This window comes from Penicillium argentinense (genome assembly GCF_028826775.1).
Source record: "Penicillium argentinense strain IBT 30761 chromosome Unknown utg000010l_segment0_segment0, whole genome shotgun sequence".
Taxonomy (NCBI): domain Eukaryota; kingdom Fungi; phylum Ascomycota; class Eurotiomycetes; order Eurotiales; family Aspergillaceae; genus Penicillium; species Penicillium argentinense.
The window spans coordinates 155,484-175,734 of record NW_026622669.1 but is presented as its reverse complement, the minus strand read 5'-3'; the positions used below and the strand labels follow the sequence as shown (position 1 = coordinate 175,734).

Genomic DNA, 20,251 nt, shown 5'->3' with positions numbered 1-20,251 from the left:
TCAGCCGAGACTTCGTCATATACACTAATACTTCCTATCCCTCCTCCCTGCCATCGACCCAAATTCTCTCAGAATGATACACACATGATACGTCTATTAACCCGCGATCAAAATGGATCCAGAAACATCGCGCTCGCTCGCCAAGCGGCCTGACGGCCAGCTCATGCCTCCACCTCCGCCTCCGAAGCGCATTAAACGTCCCACAACAGCATTGGATGAAGATGTCTACACCGAATCCATGTCGCATATCATTTCGCGTGACTTTTTTCCTGGTCTGCGTGAGACTCAGGCGAAGCAGGAGTACCTCGATGCCGTGGAGTCCAAAGACAAAGAGTGGATTATTAGCGCAAAGCGGAAGCTCGCAGATGTTATGCAAAGTCCAATACCCGGTTCGAATGCCAGACGAAGATCCAGCCCCGCATCAGTCGCAAGCACGCCACAGCATGTTCTGCCAGGCCAGCCAGATGAGACCCCTCGTGGATGGGGAGGCGATACTCCCATATCGGTCGCATCGGCAACAACTGGCGCCACCGGAGAAAAGGACCGCATTGTGCCTGATCTGTCAAACATGAGTCTGATGGCATTTCAAGCCAGGTACACTAGTGATGATAATGAGTCCTTCAACAAGGTCCTTGACAAGCAAAATTCCGCGCGTCGAGAGAAGCATGCTTGGATTTGGAACAACAATAAGATCCCGTCAGCACGACAGATTGCGCATCACCAGCAGGAGACGAAGCGTATTACTGCTCAGGGCGGGAATCCAAACAAGGATCTTGTTCTGCGAAATCCATCGACCGAGCCAGCCATAAAGACCGACCTCGCAGCACGTCCAGCTAGGCCCGATTCTTGGAATGCCCGTCCTGAAAATTCGCTCATGTTCCACCCTTCTTCCGTCGAAGATACGCACGAAACAAGACAACAAAAGGCTGAAAATGCCTCCAGGGCTGGACCGAAGCGTGTCTTGCATCAGAACACCAGAATTGTCGATGCTGACGCGGCTGCGGCCGCAGACGCCACTCGGAATACACCGTCCTCGCCATCCATGTCCGCAATCCAAGATGCCATTGCAGGCAGGCCACAACTAAGCGAGTCGGATGCAGGGTCTGCGATTGCGGGAGGGGAAACCCCACGCGTAAACGGGTACGCCTTTGTCGATGAGGACGAGCCAGAATCAATTGCTGGCCCAATCGACTCCTCCTCTGAACTAGACTGGCGTCTTCTCGGCCCGACGGATTCGACCCCCAACCCCTTTCAGATCGCCGAAACACGGAAGCGAGAGGCCTTACATCATCGCATGGTCGACCGTGTTGCTCGCAACAAACGTGCTGAAAAAGCGGCTCGCACAACCAAGACTCCTGTGACGCCCACGCCCCGTTTTGCCAGCAGTCCCCGATTAGATTTCGGATTGCGTGGATCGACCCCGAGCGCCAGATCGGGTTCTCCTCATGGAAAACTGCTCACCCCAGCGGCACAGAGGTTGCTGCACTCGGTTGGTGGCAGTACACCGCGAACTTCCTCGGCTTCCAAGACGAGCTCCGGGCTGGGGAACGTCTGGACGCCGACGCCTGGACGCAAATGATTGTTTATACTAGTAGTATTATACTTGATTGACGAATTACGATATATCATGGACCATAGAGCACAGGCGTTCGTTCTTTTATCACAATTAAGAATCCTCATTTTAATTTGAATAGAAATACTCTACAATCGTTCAGTGTTTACAACTTGCCGGGGGTTTAACAAAAAGCTGGTGATTAATCTGTCCTACCAACACCGTTGATGGAAAGCGGGCCGGGGCTATTTCTTGTTCTACTGCTGCTTCTTGCTGTCGTCAGAACTAGGCTGCGACTGGATGATTCTTGCGCCGATCTGCGCCGACTCCTGCCAACCGCGCTGACGCATCCAAAATCGCTCGGCGGGATCGGTGCTGTGTGAGGCTGACTGCCGTGCATCATCCTCGAGAGCACGGCGTGAAATCTCGGACGGGCCCGAGGCTGAGATGCCATCGTCCTCCTCTTGGTCATCACTCGCCTCAGCGCGAAGAGTCGAGTCGAGGTATCGTTTGCGCATCAAGTAACGTGCGGCCCGCTCTTTACGTGCAAAGGGGGGGCTCAAGCTTCGTCATGGCAGTTTGGACAGCATATCGCACAATGAGGTAGAGGTGCTCGGAGAAGAAAATGGTCAGCAGAAGGGCCCAGCCCGCGATGTCGGTTGGCTCGCCATTTGGACCGTGCTGCGAGTTGCCACTGAACATGTAGATCAAGGCCGCACTCGTAATGCTGCCCACCCAGGAGAGGAAACCGAGGGTGTCGAGCCAAGGGCCAATGGTATCTACTCGGATTGGTGTTGGGCGGCGGAATTCCATGCATATTTTGAAGAAGTCGGAGCGCAGCTCGACCCAGTTGTTGACAAAGAATGAGACCGGGACCAGAGGCCACGTTGGTGAGAACAGCGCTAGATATCCGAATTGGATGCACATCTCGCGAAGGTCATCAGTCACCTCGTATTCGGCCAGCTCGACTTCATTCCGGACGCGAGCCAGGAACTCCTTCTCCTCGACCGGGTCGTTATCGATCACGACGGGTTTCCTTTCGGGGGATTCTTTGTCTCCATTCCCCTGGAGCTTCCCATTGCGCTTCTTGTTGAAAGCCTTGTACTTTCGGAATGCGTGTTGCTTCAGATACGGCACAATCGTTTCCATGGCAAACCCGACGATCTGGGCCGTCACCGTGAAATAGATGACCTGATTGCGGAGGCGTGCAGGATCGATCTGAAAGTGCGACCGTTTCGCCGACGCATGTTCTTTGGAGACGAAGGGCCGCACGCTCAAGTGGAACACATCGAGATATGGCACGATCCGACTCGCAAATGGAACATAGACAAAAGCCGTCAAAAAGATTGGCAGGTAAGAGGTGATGAAATTGATGACGAATACTTTCTGGGTCAGCGCCACATCGTAACCATCGCTGGTTTCGTGGTTTTCGTAATCATTGAGCTTGGTCGCAATGGACATCAGCACCGCACTCATGGTCGGAACCAGGGCGGACACTAGGATGGTGGGAATGAAGATCTGGGGCCGCATCGTCAGCCCCGTGCGGAAGGGGAGGCTTCTGCCTAGTTTGGAAAGGATGCACATACCAGATAGGTCTTCAAAGGACCATTGTAGAGCTCCGAGATGAAAATCTCAATCGCAAAACAGGTCGCAATGATCGCACCGAGCGCAATTGCGGCCAGCAGAGCAAATGGGATCTGAAGAAGCTGCCGTTGCATCCGCGTCGTGGCGGAAAATACTCCGCGCATTTCACCAGTGCTATCATCGCGCACCTCCTTCTCAGGCTTAAACTCGCGCCGTTTCGTCTGTACCGCGGAGACACCTTTCGTTTGCCACCGGCAACCGAGATCGACTTCCTGGCGTTTCCAGTATTCGACAAAGATGATACACCACAGGCTGTTTACTACCGTATAGACAACGGAATACCCACCGAGGAAGAACCAGCACGAAAAGCCAAACACCGCGGGAAAGATCAAAAACCGGAAATATGACTGCAAGAAGGAAAAGTAGAAGCCAACCTGTCCACCTTCGTCAGTCTCAAAGCCCCACATTTCACGGCTCTCTGGCATTGAATACGCACGCTTTCTCCAAATTTGTTGCGAATCTGGTCCAGATCGTCGTCGGAGAGAAAGGTCTTCTTGCTCCACTCCCGTATCCATTTCTTGTTTGTCTCCTCGTCGTGGAGGGGGAAGACCGCAGTGATCTTCTCCCATTCTCCGTGATTCGGGGTGATCCCGGCACCGCCCTCCTGCGCGGGGAGGGTGATCATGTGGTAGATGACTCGGAGTCGTTCCGCTTCTGTTTGGGGCTCGATCGCACTGGCGGGTTCGGGTTCGGCATTGCGGATTCCATATAACCAGTCACGAACACTACCGAAAGGAAGATCATCGGTTAACTTTTGGGCTGGGGGGTCAGGCGTCGTGAAGAGTTTGCTGGAAAAGACCAGCAGAGGAGATGGCCTACCGTGATCGATACACCGCCCGCCTGAGTCGCTTCTTGGAAGCTCGCACGAAAATCAGAAGAGATGATTCATCGCCCTGACGGATCTCCGTTTGCAAGCCGACGTCAGAAAGTGCCTGGAGCAGCTTCTCGAGCTGTTCTACAGCTTGCGATCGGCCTGCCGAGACGTTAGCCAAGTACGGGGTGCAGCCCCCTGAACGAAACACTTACCGACGTCACCGAAGCTGTAGCACACGACATAGTCCACCTGGAGGTTATAACCCAGCGCATTTGCCTCGGAGGTCGTCGCCATGCTAGTGGTGGGTGTGTCGGAGCAGAGGGGAAGTTGCGGGAGATCGAAGGGAAATCGAGGGATCGATGGACGACGTCATCGCCGAAGCTTGGCGGGGAATGCGAATACCTGCCAGCGACCCGCCGTCCTCCTGCCCCAGCGTGAGCACCCAGGTACTGGCGAGGTACTGGGGCAGTGCGGCGCATGAGGGCCCTCTGCGGACACGTCAAGTCGATGAGAAACAAGATCTGGCCGTCTTGGCGATCTGACTTGCGCCCTCGACAAATCCATCCACCGCACCGAGGATGTCTTGAAACAAACCACCCCCGGGTCCAGCAAAGACATGACCTGCAAGTGACTCAGGACAAAAGGCCGACGGCCATGGCGGCCAAGTCTGGTGTGGGCTATAAAAAGCTCTGACTGACTCGCTCAGCATGCCCATTGCTCGTTCAATGAGAACAATGGGGAGCGTGGCTGGTGGCAGGACCCGACGACAGATTCAGTCATTCATGGAAATGAAATCGATCTGGGGACAATCTAATTTTGGCTATAATTTCTTGGGCAATCAGGAGTCGAGACTCCCCGGCGCCCCCGGACGATGATGCTTTGAGGCGCAACCAGATGCGCCTCTTTGTTTCAGATTCGGGATAGCATCTCCGTGGGGGCAGTGTGCCTTTTTGGAGTGCCGAGTACGTGACCATATAAAGTCCCTCGAGGAAGTTTTCGAGATGACATGCCCTCGGAACGCTCACTTGTTTGCGACTGGACATCTTGGGCTCCCTCCTTCGCCATAAATGTCTACCGACTCAGAACAATATCAACCTCGACCTAGATATGGGTCCTGGAGACGGGATCAAAGAGTTGAACTGCCGTTGACTGTCGGAACAAGGGAAGATACTTCACCAGCGGATGAATGGCATTGAGACTGCGAGCACTTACCACCACCAAATCTCATTTACTGGATTCAACTGCCTCGGCCTTTCAAGCCGTCGATGGCGCATTGAGATCACGTCTGAGGGTCTACCGCGCAAGTATGGCGCACTAATTGAGAAGATGTGGCTGCCGGTTGAGAGCGGGATAGACGACGAGCAGTCTTTATACCGATGGGTCGAGCTGTGGAATCTTCAAGGCCCACGCGGCGAAGAGGGCTATCTAGAAGGTAATACGATGTGGCAGGGTCGGACGGGCCCCGGTGTGATTTTTATCGAAATGATGTTGAGAGCGAGAGACTCCTTTGATCCGTGGATGTCTCATCTAACAAAGGCGATTTATCACAGGGATTCCTCTCTTGCGACGCTCAAACATCTCATTTTCTTGGACATTGATGTACTGAACACGTGGAAGTTTGTAACCCAGAATATATACAAGCCGTGGACGGCGCTCAGCTCCTGCCAGGTCTGGGAGCCCGGGTCGAAGGAATTCGAGGCCTCGCTCGGCACTAGACCTCGCCGTTGCCCGCGGGCCGCCCTCGTTTTTGCGGGCGGGGGGCCGGTAGCTCCTGCCCGAGGGCCAGGCGGGTCTTCTGCCCGCCCTCTGAGGGTGGCCCTCGAGACATTTCGAGGGCCGACAAACATGACAAACACAAAAAGTCCTGGGATTGCATAAAATATGTAGGTTACAGCTGTATCGTTGAGTATTTTGTTTTCAAGATTAAGATTTCAAAGAGTAATCGTATGGTGTTCATTAATGTAAAACCAGTGATTCTGATATATTTTATTATTGGGGTCTATTCTATATACAGCTAAGGGGTTTCATATCCATCAAGAAGCCCTGAGCGCTTTCGAACTCACCCTGAATGTCGATTTTGCATACTAGGTAAGGGGGAAGCATCATCCTCATGAGTATCCTGCTCTCCATCTTCTAGCTCAGATATAGCGCTTTGTCGCCGTTTTGCTTGAGCCTTCTTATGAGTGGGTTGAACAATATCAAGGACAAAATTATCAATATCACCCTCATCATAATCATGATCATTACCCTCGTCATTATCACTGATCGGTTCAGGATAGTGAGGGTTTGTATCCTTTTCCTCCTGTTCAGCCTGTATCTCTTCAAAAGAGAGATATTCATTGATCAAAGCTCGCCGGCCCCCTTAAATCTCAAACCTTGATGTACACATGAATATCACAAGATCTTGGATTGTTGACGGCTTCAGAGAGCCTGGCCGGTAGTGACAGACATTCCGGGCGGAGTTGAAAAGCCGCTCTATACCTGCTCCTGTTGCAGGTATCGCTGTTGCAGGTATCGAAAGCACATCGCGGGCAAGGTTTGCAAGGGCTGGAAACTGATGCTGATGATCCTTCCAAAACACACGAATAGGAGTTCGCACAATGCCTATAATGGAGGTTAGTCTAGGTTATATGACAGAGAATTATCACTTACCACTTTCAAGGTATTCTTTTACCTCATCAGATTCACCAGAGACAAAGTCATGGAAGCCTTCTGCCACACATTCCATCTCAAGCTCCGATATAGCCACTACAGATGATCGGGTTTTAGATATTGATTGTGCATCTGAATGGCGTCGCTTGTAGATGTCAAAGTAATCTTTAAGCTTGCTCGATAGATTGCACGCCAATCATTATCTGGATCATTCCAGTCCTTCCCTTCAAAAAATTGAAGCTTCTGCTGCGGGGAGGATTGTACCAATTACGTAGGGATTGTTGTCAATTGTGTCGGTCATACTGTAATATTGTGAAAGCTTCTTTGCTGCTTCAAGCGAAGCGAGCATGAGCTGCTTCCAAGCAACTTTCTTCCGTTTCAACGCCTTTTGAGACTTTTCAAGATGATCGAAGAGCTTATTGTAGATGCTAAAGACTAGATGGATACTAACATCCTTAGTCTTTGAAAGAAGGGCTGTGAATTTGAAGAAAGGTTGGATGATCCAAGATATTCAATCTGTCACCACTCTTCTTGACTTAACGCAAAGTGCTCCTGATTGTACTGGGAACAAAACTCATCGAATATTGATTGTAGTCGTTTAGCATGTCGAAGCATCAAAAGGTTTTGTTCCAGCGAGTTCGTACATCCTGGATTGGAACAAGCTTTAGCTCTTCAGTTTGAAGATTGCAGAATGCCTCCCGGCGTTGAGGACTCGCGTTAATATAGACAGCAAGGGTTCGGACCTAGAAAGAGAAGAAAAGAGTCAGTGTAAGAAAGTATAGTAAGAAATAGGAATAGTTATACCTTATTATGTGTATCAACAATCTGTCTTTTTGCTGCCTCGCACGAAGAGATTGGACGCGACCTTTAGGCCATTCTATCTCAGCGCTCTCATTCTTTGGGTTTGCTTTCATCACTCCAAGAAGATCATTCAGAATCAACTGAATAACATGAGCAATACAAGGAACCCGAACAATAGTAGAATGATTGTTGAGTTCAAGTGACTGTAATGATTCATGGATACTCGACATCATCGTGTTGTTGTTTGACGCATTATCAGTAGTGACTGGGAGGACTCGATCTGCGATCTTATGCTGCTGAAGGAGCTTAAGAACCACATCACTTAGATTCACACCTGAGTGTGACCCAGATAGTGGTTCAAAGCCGAGGAGGATCTCTTGATACTCCCAATCCTGATCGAGAAAGTAGCCTGTCACAGTCATAAAAGCCTGTCGAAATGGAGATGTCCAGAAATCCAATGCAAGCGAGAGCTTTGCATTAGAAGGTAGCTTTTGAAGAAGGGACTGTTGCTGTTATTGAACGTAACCCCGTAGCCGAGACCGAATTACCCGTGCAGAAGGAATCTCTGGTGGTGTAGGCGCAAGTCGAGCAAAGGAAATAAGCTCACGAAACTCCGGGTGCTCGATAATTGGAAGGGAAGGTGCGAAAGAGTAAGAAGTTGTAGAAGCTTCTGCTCCCATGCTGCTTGTGTAAAGACTGTCGACTTGTTTGGTGTATTCCGTCCCTAGGAACCAGGGGGTTTTAAGTTAGTAAATTAAAGGTTGACATAGCTTTAATAGTACATACAACATCAGCTAGTAGCCACTTGATATCAGCCTTCTGAGAAGTAGATCTGTGACAAGTTGGTCCAGCCAAATGCCGATGAAGGGATGTTGTTCCATAACGCCCATTCGCTGGATGATCAAGGACTTTATGGCAGTGACGACACATAGCCCCAGGTTTGCCAGTTTTAGTATCAGCAACTTGTTCGAATTGCTCCCAACAAGTAGCTGTACGGTTGGCACTCCAATTCAGTCGTTTCTTCTTTCCGAACTCAGTGTTCAACCACCAAGCGACAAACTCATTCTTCGACATCTCAGAGTACAGAACAAATGATGTGGATCGACCAAGACCAACACGCTGAAGTGAAGCAGGAATCAGGGGTAGAGGGATCGGGGCGGAATTCGATACTGATTCGAGTGTCTGCTGGATTCCAGAAGGGTCAGGCGTTCGTAATCGCTCATCGGGGAATTAGAGAACAGGATCAATTGGATCACCCTCATGTACTGACGAGGGATAGATATCAGAGAACTGAGAAATTTGAGACATTACTTAAGAAATGACATATTGTGCAGAAAAAGAGAAAGAGAGTCAAGACCTACAAAAAATTCCACAAGTCCTTGAGATTCAGCTCGCTTGCGGGTGCAGTCGTAGTCGCGTTGTAAATAGATATATCATATTTTTTCCCACTTCTACTCTGAACTATTCTTATAATTGGTTAGATTTTGAGGGTCGTTGAGGGCGGCTCTCTAATAAACCCTCGAAATATGTGGGCGGCCCTCGAATCACTAATCCGCCCTCGATTCTTCGTTGAGTTGAAGGCCCCCTGAATTTAATGCCGATTCCTGATTTTCCCAATTGAAATATTCAAATATAAATTACGCACCAGCAAATAATAATTAGGGGGAAAGGATAATGATTCCAGATAAAAGAATGTAAAGGCTATTTATTAATTTTAATCACGTTCGAGAAATCCCGAAGTAAACGGTGTATTGGAAAAAAAAAACAAGTTGTTTGAAGTACAAAGTATGCATCACCTTTGTAGTGTAGCGAATATAAGTACCCATAAACGCTTTGATTGGCTCAGATTCAAGACCTTCTTACCTGTACAATCTTGGAACTGCATTAATAGTGTAGCACAGAAGCACTGATTAATGACAGAACCATGATCGAAAAATGAGCAGAGAAATCCGGCCAAGGTGACTACCTAGGCATAGAATGAATTTGAATTGTATCAAGGCTACAAACAGCAGGATCGCAGTAATCATCATCCTCTAAGGAGTTTCGGACAGATTGTAAACCAGTTTTTCTCCGCTGACCTTGTCGGTCTTGAGAAGCTCCAACCCATTGAGCACACCTTTCAGGCCGTCGGGGCCCACCTTGGGTGGGTGCACCTTGATTTTGCCCTGGGCGAGCAACTGTTCCGCAATGGCAATGAACTTTTCGCCATGGGCTCGGTCTTCGGGCTTCGCGGGAAATGGCACGTCACCGAATTTGAACGCCTCCCCAATGATGGTATAGGCCAGCGTGAATCGGTCGTTGACGTTGGCTCGCTCGATTTTGACGTTCAACAAAGCGCTGTATTCGCCGCCGGTGGTCGAGATGGCCTGGTCGCAGAAGGCGGCACTCGACTCCAGCGAGATACAATCGAAGACGAGCTTCAGGTTGTCCTTGGTGTATTTGCGAATCTCGGCCGGGGCCTGGGCATCCTTGTAGTCGAAGACGGCATCAGCACCGAGCGAACGCACCAAGTCAAAGTTATGTGGCGAGCAGGTGGTGATCACGGTGTAGCCGGATATCTTGGCGAATTGGATAGCTAGGGTGCCAGTGGCGGTCGATCCGCCATAGATCAGAATCGGTGTGGCCTCCTTGATGGGTTCTGTGGGCAGGGCCAGCTTCAGGCTCTGATACAGGCCTTGGCCCACCGTGTTGATGCCCACCCCGAGGGTAGCCGCCTCCTGGAAGCTAAGACTGTCGGGGATCTTCATCTGCAGGTCGCCCTTGGCCACGATATACTCAGCAAACGTGCCATCCTCGGGCTGCACAGTGTTGCACCCATGGGCGAAGCCACAGACCCGGTCCCCCTTCTTGAACGGCTTTTGGACTTCGTTTCCGACAGCCTCAACGACACCGGCGTAGTCACATCCCACCAGGACCCCCGGGGGCGAGAGATACGCGACGTGCTTCCAATCGGTGGGATTGAGGCCCACGGCGACATTCTTCACCAGGATATAGTCATCGCGCAGAGCCGGGATAGCACGGTCTGTGACCAGCTCGCTGGTCTTGGGCTGGGTGATGATGACGGCCTTCTGGGTAGACATATTCCGCGAGTGTCAGAATGCTATTGTGAGAGAGTGCAGAATTGGGTGGAAGGGTGCTGTGGGCCAACGCCGGCGGCCGGTATATAACTAGTTATTTAAGCAAGCTTCGGACTGATTACAAATCTCGACTCCTACGCCTTCCGCAAACTGTGAGTATAACACCATCATGACGACGGTGAACATGGTGGATCCCGTTGCTGCAGTTCCCACAAACTCTGCCGATCGACCGAACCGATGGCACTGTGTAGTTTTGTTTCGAAGTTCTTCGATAGACTGTAGAAGATCAATTGACCAACTTTGCTTCGTGTAGACTACATATAGTAGCCATGGCACCCGCCCTTGATAGACGGGAGATGCATTGGTGACATCATCGAGGGTCTCCTGCAAACGGGCGCCTTCCCTCCTCTTCTCCTCTTCTCTTCTGCTCTTCTCGTGTAGTCCCTCACAAATCGGCTCATCCACGTCGCTCCAGAGACTTCCCGCTCTTGTCCAATGCCATTTCCAACCGATTAATAATAGACGGCAATGGACCTCGGAAGACGACGGTCAAGTCCAACCCTCCCCATATCGGATGAATGACGCTCCGACCGAGGCAGTTTGGACTAGCAGACAAATTTGAATGGAGCTCCACCAGCCACTTTGCCATCCAATGCCGATCAAAATGGGAGGATGAATGGCAGCGCGCAGCGATAAGATCCTCTGCGGTTCTTCTTTCTGCTCGTCCGCAATGTGGAATGCTGCCTGGCGGGCGCAAGGGGGAGCCGCACGATGTTGACGGCCGACCCACTTGCGAAGGAGTGTCCGTCTGGAATTGAACGAGACGGGCGATTGCACGCTTGAGAGGTCTTGCAACGGAGGGAGTGGTCTCTTGACACAACGCAGGGCAGGCCGACAATGGTATGCATGGCCTAGTGCGGCTCTCGCATGCGCGGGCCGGGGCGTGACCAGGATTGCAGACAGGACGCAGCCGTGCTTATCCCCTCGGCCTCGCCCCGCCATTTCTCCCCTCCTCCTCACTGACCAGTGTCCAAACAACCATTCCGATCTTGACCAGCCATGAGGGTTCTCTGTCTCCACGGGAAAGGCACTAGTGGCGCGATCTTCCGATCCCAGACGTGTATGTGCTTCTACAACCCCCCCGCACTGGATCGTCGCTCACGCCGCCACCGGCAGCCTCCTTTCGGGCCCGACTGGCTGACAAAAACATCGAGTTCGATTTTGTCGATGGTCCATTCCAGAGTGATCCCGCGGCGGGGGTCGACCTGTTCTACAGCCCGCCATACTATGCCTTCTGGGATTCCGACTCGGTCGACTCGGTTCGCGCGGCGTGTGCGTGGCTGAACGACTATATCGCCAAGAATGGGCCCTACGATGCCGCTCTCATGTTTTCCCAGGGCTGCGTGCTCGGCTCGAGTGCGCTTTTGTTCCACCAAGAGGAAACCCCGCACCTCCCACCTCCTTTTAAAAGCGCCATTTTCATCTGTGGCGGGGCGTCGTTGAACGTGCTGGTCGAACTGGGCTTCCATGTGTCGGCGGAAGCGCGTGAGCGGGACGCGGCCTCACGTTCGGCTCTGGCCCTCCAGGCTGGCTCCTCCGCCGTGTTAACCAAGGGTGCCAATCGGTGGACGGGGCTGAATTCACTGGACGGGGGTCTGTCGGAAGAGGAACTTCGTCGTGAGATCACGAGCCCCTCTCGAATTCAAATCCCCACCGTGCATATCTATGGGTCGAAAGATCCCCGGTACGCGGCTGGGGTGCATCTCTCTGGGATATGCGATCCAGAAAACCGACGCACCTATAATCATGGGGGTGGACACGAAGTCCCTCGTACGGACGCGGTCAGTCGCTCTATTGCCGAGCTCTTCCAACGGGCGCTGGCCCAGACTACGTCGTGATTCAGTGGGACATTCCATGCACACAGGTCAGCTTCGGTCAGCCTCACCTGATGCAGACAGCGGAAAGTACACGGGTCCATGGCAGAACATAGATGGTTCCAAATCACATAGACATATCCTTTATCAAATCCCTCCCTGTTTAGCAATTGGATCTCAGGATCTATGCTCCTGTTTCTTCTATTCTCCTGAGATGGTAGCTTGGTGACGCGGAGGGTGCAAAGCAGCGGTTGGTCGGGGAAACTCATTATGTAAGCGCGCTGACTGAGCAGCGGGATTTTGCAGGGCGTCCCGGCAGCCGCGCTGCTGAGCCCGTCGGGGACTGCATGAGCGATCATCTAATCTCGCATTGTTGAAAGAGGCCGTCATTCTCTAACAGACACTCCTCCACCGTCCGAGCTCTGGGCCGGGACCCAGGCTGCCAATCATCTTGGAAGGCCGTTTATGTAATGGGGGATTGCGTGCCTTGAGGGTTCAATATGGCTTCCCAATCGCTGCAATTCTTACCGGCGGACCTGATGGAGTCCCAAATATCCGTCGTTGATCTCCTAGTGGCCATGTTTCCATCTCCAGGAGAACTCGATATTTCGGACTCCACCGCAGAAGATGTCGAAAGGGTTCGGGCGTGGTGTGTAGACCCAACCCCAATGGCGAAGATTCCCGCCAATCTATTTTTGACGGTTTCACTCCCGGTTGCCGAGACAGGGAAAACAATTCAAGTCAATATTGCAGTCCCTCTACAATGTTCCGATCCAGCAAATATGGATCAACCACCGCCATTAGGCTATTCACTTCGGCAGCCAGATTGGATGTCCAAGGCAGAGATTCGTCAGATAGCAACGTCCATCCCTCAAGGGGATGTCATGGAGGCATTCGAATATATTCAAGCAGAAGCTACTTGTTTCCTCGAAAACAAAGAGTGCCACGACGCGGACTCGGAAAAGACACGCTCGGGGCTGGGACCTCGAGAACCCATGGTGCGAGTGTGGTTCTACTTCCCATCTCTCTCCACGCGCAGAAAGAGAGACGATATGGTCAATCTGGCGCCGGGATACGGCCTCACCGGATTTGTTTTAGCCGGTAAGCCCGGAGTCTTGTGTCTCGAGGGTGCCTCCCCCGACATTGATGCCTACATGAGTTTCATCAAAACCCATTCGTGGGGGGATATCCCCAGTCATCAAAAAAAGGTTAGTGAACGGTTTCGGGAGACCAACGGGGTGCACCGCGTCTTCCTGGGGATGGAAGAGATCACAGACTCGCTCGGGGAGCGTGGGGGACAGCGAGCCAACCGGGGCGATATGCAGGCTCTGGAGGCATGGCTGGAAGCGAAAGGACTACAAGAGGCCTTTGAGAAGGTCATATTTTAGAACTATGTTCAGATTCTGAGGGGGTCATTGCACAAACTCCTTATCCACAGGCTGACTATATTCATTGGCATTTAACCCGTCTGTATATAAGCGATGCAAGCTTGTTTTAAGCGTTTTACTTGTTCCAATACCTAGGTAGCGCTGTTGAAGCAACACAAACAAACACTGAGCGGGGAAATGCTCAGACCCTGAAGCATGTGAAAGCGCAGAGATCGAAAGATCAATCGACTGGGCCTGCCCTGGTTCATGTACTGGAAGAGCGATGCCGATATGCCTGCACGCCTAGATCTCCACCTGCGAATGGAAACAGCCGGTATTCTTGACATGTGCGTGCGATCGAGGGGATCGCTTTTTGTACGCTCTCTTTGTGATAGTCTGGTTGCGCGGAGGAATCGAATCAAGGCTGTTGGCGTAGGTGGCGACCGCAAACGCCGTCGCTTTCGAATTGATGAGAAATGCCTCGTGGTTGAGGTTGGTGAAGTTATCCCCGGCCGCATGGTAGTTTTCATCATAGGAGATATTCGCCTGCCCCCCAAAGAGCTTGGCCTCTGTTTCCGTTTTGACGCCCTCGGCACCGGTAAAGATCCCTCCCGCAGGAATGCCTCGCGAGATGAAGCCGTCGTAGTCGGATCGGCCGTCAAAAGCCGTGGCGATATAGGGGAGGTGGTGGGCCGTGAAGTAGTTCTCGAAAAGCGCTTCGATCTGGGCAGAACCCGGGGGTCCGGTCTGGTTGAATGCGTCTCCATTGCCATCATAGATCATCAGGGCATAATTTGGCGAGGCAATCATATCGAAGTTGAGATACAGCTTGATCTTCGACAGTTCGTTGGGGGTGAGATGCGAGGTGTAGTATTCGCTTCCCAGCAAGCCGAACTCCTCGGCGGTCCAGAAGAAGAACCTGACGGCATTCTTGACCGAGAAGCGTGTCAGGGCTTTGGCGACCACCAGGTTGCTGATGATGCCCGAGCCATCATCGTTGATTCCGGGGCCGGCTTCGACCGAGTCAGTATGGCCTCCTAAGGAGACCACGTTGTGATGATCTCCGCCTTTCGTTTCGGCAATGACATTGAATGTTGTGCGATTTTCCACCTTGCTATCGATATCGAGAGACAAAGTGACCGTTCCTCCGGCTGCCGCGGTGACCAGGTTCTCGCCATCAGCCTGAGATATCCCCGCGATGGCCGCATAAGAGCCCAGGTCGCTCGAGGCTCCGCCCAGCGTCCCACTGAGCGAGCCGGCGGCGTTGTTATACACGATCACGGCCGCTGCGTTGGCGGCGGACGCCAACACCGACTTCTCTGCAAAGCTGCATTCTCCTCGTTTGACGAGAGCGATCTTGCCGGCTACTTCGTCCGGATAGTCGGGTGCACTGCATCCAACGTTCGACACTACCACCAGCTCCGCGGTCACATTGACACTGGGGCTGTAGGTCATGGTCGTCACCTCGATTGCTTCGCCGTCGAGAATCAGAGATGACTCGGCGCGGGTCCAAGTGTGAACTTGCGGCTGCTTCCACACATCGTAATAGCCCGTCTTCTTCAGCTCACGATAGATGAAGTCTACGGTATCATTGTGGGCGGCACCCCCAAAAACACGGTTGCGCTCCGGGTACGAGTACGCAAATTTCTCCAGAGTCCGGGACCCTTTGAGGAGGTCTTCCAGTCGGATCAGAGACGGGAAATCATCCTTTCTGTTCAGTCAGTAATGCTTGCGAATAGCAGCGCCGGCCCGGGATCATGTCATGTTGGAACCTACCGGGGACACCAGAGGCTTTGACCGACCAGCCCACACGATGGGAAGGAAAGAGACTAGAATTGACCACTTCATGTTTCCGGAATGTGAACACACGAGGTGACCTGGAAGCCGGCGCGAGACCGGGTCTTCTTATAGACATTCTCCCTCTTCCAACTGAGCCGTGGCCTGGCTCCTGCCATAGCACGCGATAGCAGGCGCCGCGACGCGTGACTGCCCTTTCATTTGCAGGGCAGCCTCTCTGCCCAGGTATGCCTCAGGTCTTCCTCGAATGGGCCAAGCCTTGCGCTGTCCTTGGCAGAGGGGAACCCACGCCCATTGGCCCGGGCGATGCCCTGGAACTGACCCTGCAGACGGACACCCGACGGCATTTGGCAACACCAGGGCTGAGGTTACAGCGCCAAGGTGTTCTCATCTATCCTCGATGCTCGGAAGCAGCTGGGCAATCAGACTCGCGAGTTCACAAGCGTCGGGACGGGTAGCGCATTCATAAGTGTCTGGCTCGCGTTGGAGATCTTTGATACATAAAAAATTTGGAAAAGTCACCCTGATACCGAAACACAGTGATTACCATGCGAGTTTCAACTTCACTTCAACGTCGTGGGTGCCTTCCAATTTTGGCCCTGCGAATGTATCATGGTCAAATCGCCCGACGCTGGATGCAGTGTGGTCAGGCACCGCACCGACTATGGAAAAAGCAAAAGCGCAGCGATTAAATGTATTAGACTGTGGCGATATAGGGGTCGTCTGAAATGAATTCAGAGGTTGCAGAGCACTGCTGAGTTGACCGCGAGCAGACCTAGCCCAGTATTTCATCTAGCACCCGGCGGGATCATTCAGTGTTTGATGGTGTTACGAAATAGCGAGAACTATATATTTTCTAGTATGAAACGCACGATGCAGGCTGGCCCACTTGCAGAACATCAAGTCAGGCGGCTGCACACACCGCTGACCAGACCGATGTCTCATGTGATCTCCCACGGGGACTCGTGCAGACCATCTACTAGCTAGGCACTGCCAATGACTGGCGGCAGCCCTCGGGAGGCATCCGAGTCTCGACCCGGAATCGGCAATCCGCACCGGATTGCCCGCGGGAAAGCGCCCTCTCCGCCATGCGGAGACCAGCCCCCGTGGACGATTGGTGGCGCGACTGCGCTGAGGGGGCCGCCTGCGATGGTCGCCAGGCTGGCCGGGTGGCCTCCCAAAGAGGCTACGATTTCAAGGGCGCGAGGCGCACCTGCTCGCTTTATCGCCTTGATAAATGTGGCCACGTGATCGGCTCGGACCGGGACCCCGCCCGATGTTCGTCTTCCTTTTGGACCCGTTGGAGATGCCTCCGCACTGATAAGCCCGCACTGCCCGCACGGTGGAGCAATTTGAAATGCCGGCAATCGCACATTCAACGGGGTTTATCTGTCCAATCGCCCCCGGAGGTGCTCGATCTGCCAAAAAAATATCATTGGGAGCCGCGGCTGGGCATACGAACAACAGACATCCCGAGATCTGGGCAACGAATTGCTGAAGTCGACAATGGCGCGAAGTGACGCCTCATACCTCATCATTGGCGCGGGGGTGTTTGGCGTGTCCACGGCCTATCACCTCATCCAGAAATACCCCAATGCGACCATAACGTTGGTAGATCGCGATGCATACGATGCCGAGTCGCGGGTAGCCGCCTCGTGGGATTGGAACAAGGTGGTGCGCGCCGACTATGATGACAAGGTCTACTGCCGGTTGGCGCTGGAGGCCCAGGAAATTTTCAAGTCGGACCCGCTCTGGCAGCCGTTCTTTCACCAGACCGGCGTGTACTGGACCTGCCGCAGTGATTACGCCCAAAATGTCATCAACAACCACAAGGAGCTCGGTCGAAACGACGACATCATCGCGCTGCCCGTGGCCGAGGCCCGGAAGCTGTACGGCGGTCTGTTCAACGACGCAGACTATACGGGGGTCAAGGAAGTGCTGGTGAACCGAGCCAGCGGATGGGCCGCCGCCGGGGATTCTCTGCGAGCAGTCACCAAGCGGTGTATCGAGCTGGGCGTCAGGTACGTGACTGCAGATGTCGCAACGCTGGAGTTCGACGGCCGGGGAACCTGTACCGGCGTCAGCACCAAGACAGGAGAGCTTCTGTCCGCTACCCACGTCGTGGTGGCCGCCGGTGCGTTCACACCAACCCTCCTGGAATGGAGTGCGGCGAAGAGCGGCAACGCAGGCCTGCGAGCCGGCGAGCGCATCGTGGCCGCCGGCATTACGACGGGGATGGCCCAACTGGACGAGAAGCAGTATGAGAAATTCAAGGACATGCCAGTTGGCTTCCAGGGCTACACGCCCGCGGAGGGTGAGTGCTTCGATCACGATCTGTTTCCGCGAGTACCACTAACACACCCTTACAGGCAAGCCGTTTATCGGGAGCATTCCGCCGACGAAGGATCGAGAGCTGAAATGGTGGGGATCGAAGATCTTCACCAACACCCGCGAGATCTTGCCAGGGCGGCACCTCTCCTCGCCTCCCCCTACACGGGACTATAACCAGTGGAAAGTACCGGGGCCGCTGAAGCAGGATATCGTGGAATCACGGAATCTGTGGTATGGACCGAAGAGTGCCGACTGGCCCATGACTAAACACCGAATCTGCTGGTGAGTATCATTCTGCGACATGATGTTGGCGATCCACCGTCTAATGGGCCCAGGGATGCATTCACGACGACTTCGGATTTCATCATTTCACCCCATTCGGCCTCCAAGGGTCTGTATGTGGCTACCTGTGGCTCATTCCATGGCTTCAAGTTCTTTCCCGTCCTGGGCAAGTATATTACACAGATGCTCGAGGGCGAGTTGGCGCCGGAGCTGGTAGAGAAATGGGCGTGGGATCGACAGCGGCCCGACTCGTCGCAAAATGTGGAGTACCCCAATGCGGAGATGAAACACCTATTGAGCCCGGCCGCAAAGCTATGATGAACAGTCAAGATGGATTTTGGAGTTGGAATAAGAGTCGGCGCAGCTGCGATAGCTCTTTGGGCCAGTCTCGTACGAGCCTTACCTAGAAACAACACAGACGGACCCTACTATAAACCTCCTAGTAGACACATTCCAGGCTATATGGGGTGTAGTCCTATATACCATGCTCGAGGATCTTTGACAAATTTCAGATTTTAAAGTATTATGTATAATGAATAGCCAGGGTCGCTGCCAATTTACCTACTATGTCCAGCCAGGAAGTAAATCAATGAGGCTTCTTGGCCTCATACCGCGCTTTACTCGCGGCGAACTCATCGGGAGGCGCGTTTCTGTCTCCAGGGGTATGGCGATTCCAACCGCAACGTACATTAATTACTATCTGCTTAACCTCTCCTCCATTACAGCTCCGATTTTATAGTCCTGCAGTAGTCCCTCAAAATGCTTTTCTTGAAGCTTGCCCGAATACATGCCTGTGAGTGCTCGGAGACACGAATTGGGACGGTTGTAAAGTTCCTTCACGCCATGACAGCTCGAGACCGCGCTCATCTTTCTCCAACCTGCCAAGGCCCGCGACCAGGATAGGTCTGCCTCCCCGATATCAAAGCAAATAGAAGCCTGAAGAAGCCCGAGCGCGAACGTGTGAGAGTTGTTCCTCCTGAAGCTGTAGCAAACCGGGATCCTCTTCCCCCTTGGCCAAGTACACCCGCTGCTAGATACGTTAGTCGTAAACCCAGACCTGATCACTTGTAACGTGTTGAGAATAGGGTCGACTCACCCATACTTTCCAGCTCAGAATCTGTTGCAAACGTCCCACCGACGATTCGGTCCGGAATCGCGGACTGCCACGATCCCCATCGCATCTCGTCCACATAGCTCTCCGTTATTTGCATATGTGCATCAACGTGTAGTTCATAGAGGTACGGGCCAATCCACAATGCCCAGTGCATCTGCAACTCCTATGGAGGGACGTAGTGATCGATTCCCAACAATGAAGGGATCAAGTAGTTGCCATGTGTCCATGTACCCCCCACACCATCAAGACAGCGACACCTCCAAAAAACCGAGCGCTCGCGGCGGGCGGAATTGGTATCAATGATTTGGGGTTGTTCGCGCTGAGAGGAAGGGAGTCGCGCCATTGAGAATGTCTCTAATCTGGGTAGCGGGGGGAGACGGAAAGACCAGGAAAGGTGCAAAGGGTCAGCCATGATGCTCAACCATAGTCTTTTAAATTGTTCAAAATATCACCAGAAGCCCACCTTGACAATCAGGCAGAGCTCTCATACAGACCACGCTCAGCCTAGTGGGGCCATCGGGGCCAGATGAAGCATTCATTGGGTAGAAGGTCTCATCGCCCTGCGGGCTGTGTGCATAATAGCACAGACGCAAACAGAATGATCAGCGAGATACCGGCATGCCAATTACGAGGCGCCCAGTCAAGACGTTGTAATCAGTCCCAAGCAACTTCAACTCCGCGACCAAGGGGACCAAGTGGAGTGGTGCGCGGAACACTTTGCAAATCCATCTTCAGCTACTAGTCCTCCATTCCATGGCAAAGACTAGATAGTAGCATGGCAGTTTAAAAGGATAGCTGAGGCCCCACTTCTAAGTCACCCAGAAACCCTCCATACATAACCGCAAAGAGAAAGATGAGTTGGTTCCATCATCTGCCACATCATTATTCACTGGATCTTTTACCTGGCTATACTACGGAACACTTATCAGGTACACAATCGAGCACC

The 20,251-nt window shown here is 52.8% G+C and overlaps 8 protein-coding genes across 8 annotated transcripts; 5 read left to right on the top strand and 3 right to left on the bottom strand.

Moving 5' to 3' along the window:
* Positions 1–112: 112 nt before the first annotated feature.
* N7532_009776 (splicing factor ESS-2 family protein) lies at positions 113–1,579 on the top strand (the record flags this gene model as incomplete). Its single annotated transcript, XM_056622267.1, has 1 exon — positions 113–1,579. The coding sequence occupies one exon, from the start codon at positions 113–115 to the stop codon at positions 1,577–1,579; it is 1,467 nt and encodes a 488-aa protein (XP_056469683.1).
* A 230-nt stretch (positions 1,580–1,809) lies between these two features.
* N7532_009775 (anoctamin family protein) lies at positions 1,810–4,304 on the bottom strand (the record flags this gene model as incomplete). The annotated part of the gene is made up of 6 exons (XM_056622266.1): positions 1,810–2,088; positions 2,150–3,070; positions 3,139–3,570; positions 3,633–3,984; positions 4,028–4,169; positions 4,223–4,304. 6 exons carry the CDS (start codon positions 4,302–4,304, stop codon positions 1,810–1,812), a joined length of 2,208 nt encoding a protein of 735 aa, XP_056469682.1.
* An 888-nt stretch (positions 4,305–5,192) lies between these two features.
* Positions 5,193–5,888, top strand: N7532_009774 (uncharacterized protein; the record flags this gene model as incomplete). The annotated part of the gene is made up of 1 exon (XM_056622265.1): positions 5,193–5,888. One exon carries the CDS (start codon positions 5,193–5,195, stop codon positions 5,886–5,888), a length of 696 nt encoding a protein of 231 aa, XP_056469681.1.
* A 3,608-nt stretch (positions 5,889–9,496) lies between these two features.
* Positions 9,497–10,543, bottom strand: N7532_009773 (zinc-binding alcohol dehydrogenase family protein; the record flags this gene model as incomplete). Its single annotated transcript, XM_056622264.1, has 1 exon — positions 9,497–10,543. One exon carries the CDS (start codon positions 10,541–10,543, stop codon positions 9,497–9,499), a length of 1,047 nt encoding a protein of 348 aa, XP_056469680.1.
* Positions 10,544–11,599: 1,056 nt separating this feature from the next.
* On the top strand, positions 11,600–12,438 carry N7532_009772 (putative EF-hand calcium-binding domain protein; the record flags this gene model as incomplete). The annotated part of the gene is made up of 2 exons (XM_056622263.1): positions 11,600–11,660; positions 11,717–12,438. 2 exons carry the CDS (start codon positions 11,600–11,602, stop codon positions 12,436–12,438), a joined length of 783 nt encoding a protein of 260 aa, XP_056469679.1.
* Positions 12,439–12,914: 476 nt separating this feature from the next.
* Positions 12,915–13,802, top strand: N7532_009771 (DUF1115 domain protein; the record flags this gene model as incomplete). The annotated part of the gene is made up of 1 exon (XM_056622262.1): positions 12,915–13,802. One exon carries the CDS (start codon positions 12,915–12,917, stop codon positions 13,800–13,802), a length of 888 nt encoding a protein of 295 aa, XP_056469678.1.
* A 282-nt stretch (positions 13,803–14,084) lies between these two features.
* N7532_009770 (M28 family metallopeptidase) lies at positions 14,085–15,629 on the bottom strand (the record flags this gene model as incomplete). Its single annotated transcript, XM_056622261.1, has 2 exons — positions 14,085–15,488; positions 15,558–15,629. The coding sequence occupies 2 exons, from the start codon at positions 15,627–15,629 to the stop codon at positions 14,085–14,087; spliced, it is 1,476 nt and encodes a 491-aa protein (XP_056469677.1).
* A 1,455-nt stretch (positions 15,630–17,084) lies between these two features.
* On the top strand, positions 17,085–18,509 carry N7532_009769 (NAD(P)/FAD-dependent oxidoreductase; the record flags this gene model as incomplete). The annotated part of the gene is made up of 3 exons (XM_056622260.1): positions 17,085–17,892; positions 17,948–18,191; positions 18,245–18,509. The coding sequence occupies 3 exons, from the start codon at positions 17,085–17,087 to the stop codon at positions 18,507–18,509; spliced, it is 1,317 nt and encodes a 438-aa protein (XP_056469676.1).
* Positions 18,510–20,251: the final 1,742 nt, after the last annotated feature.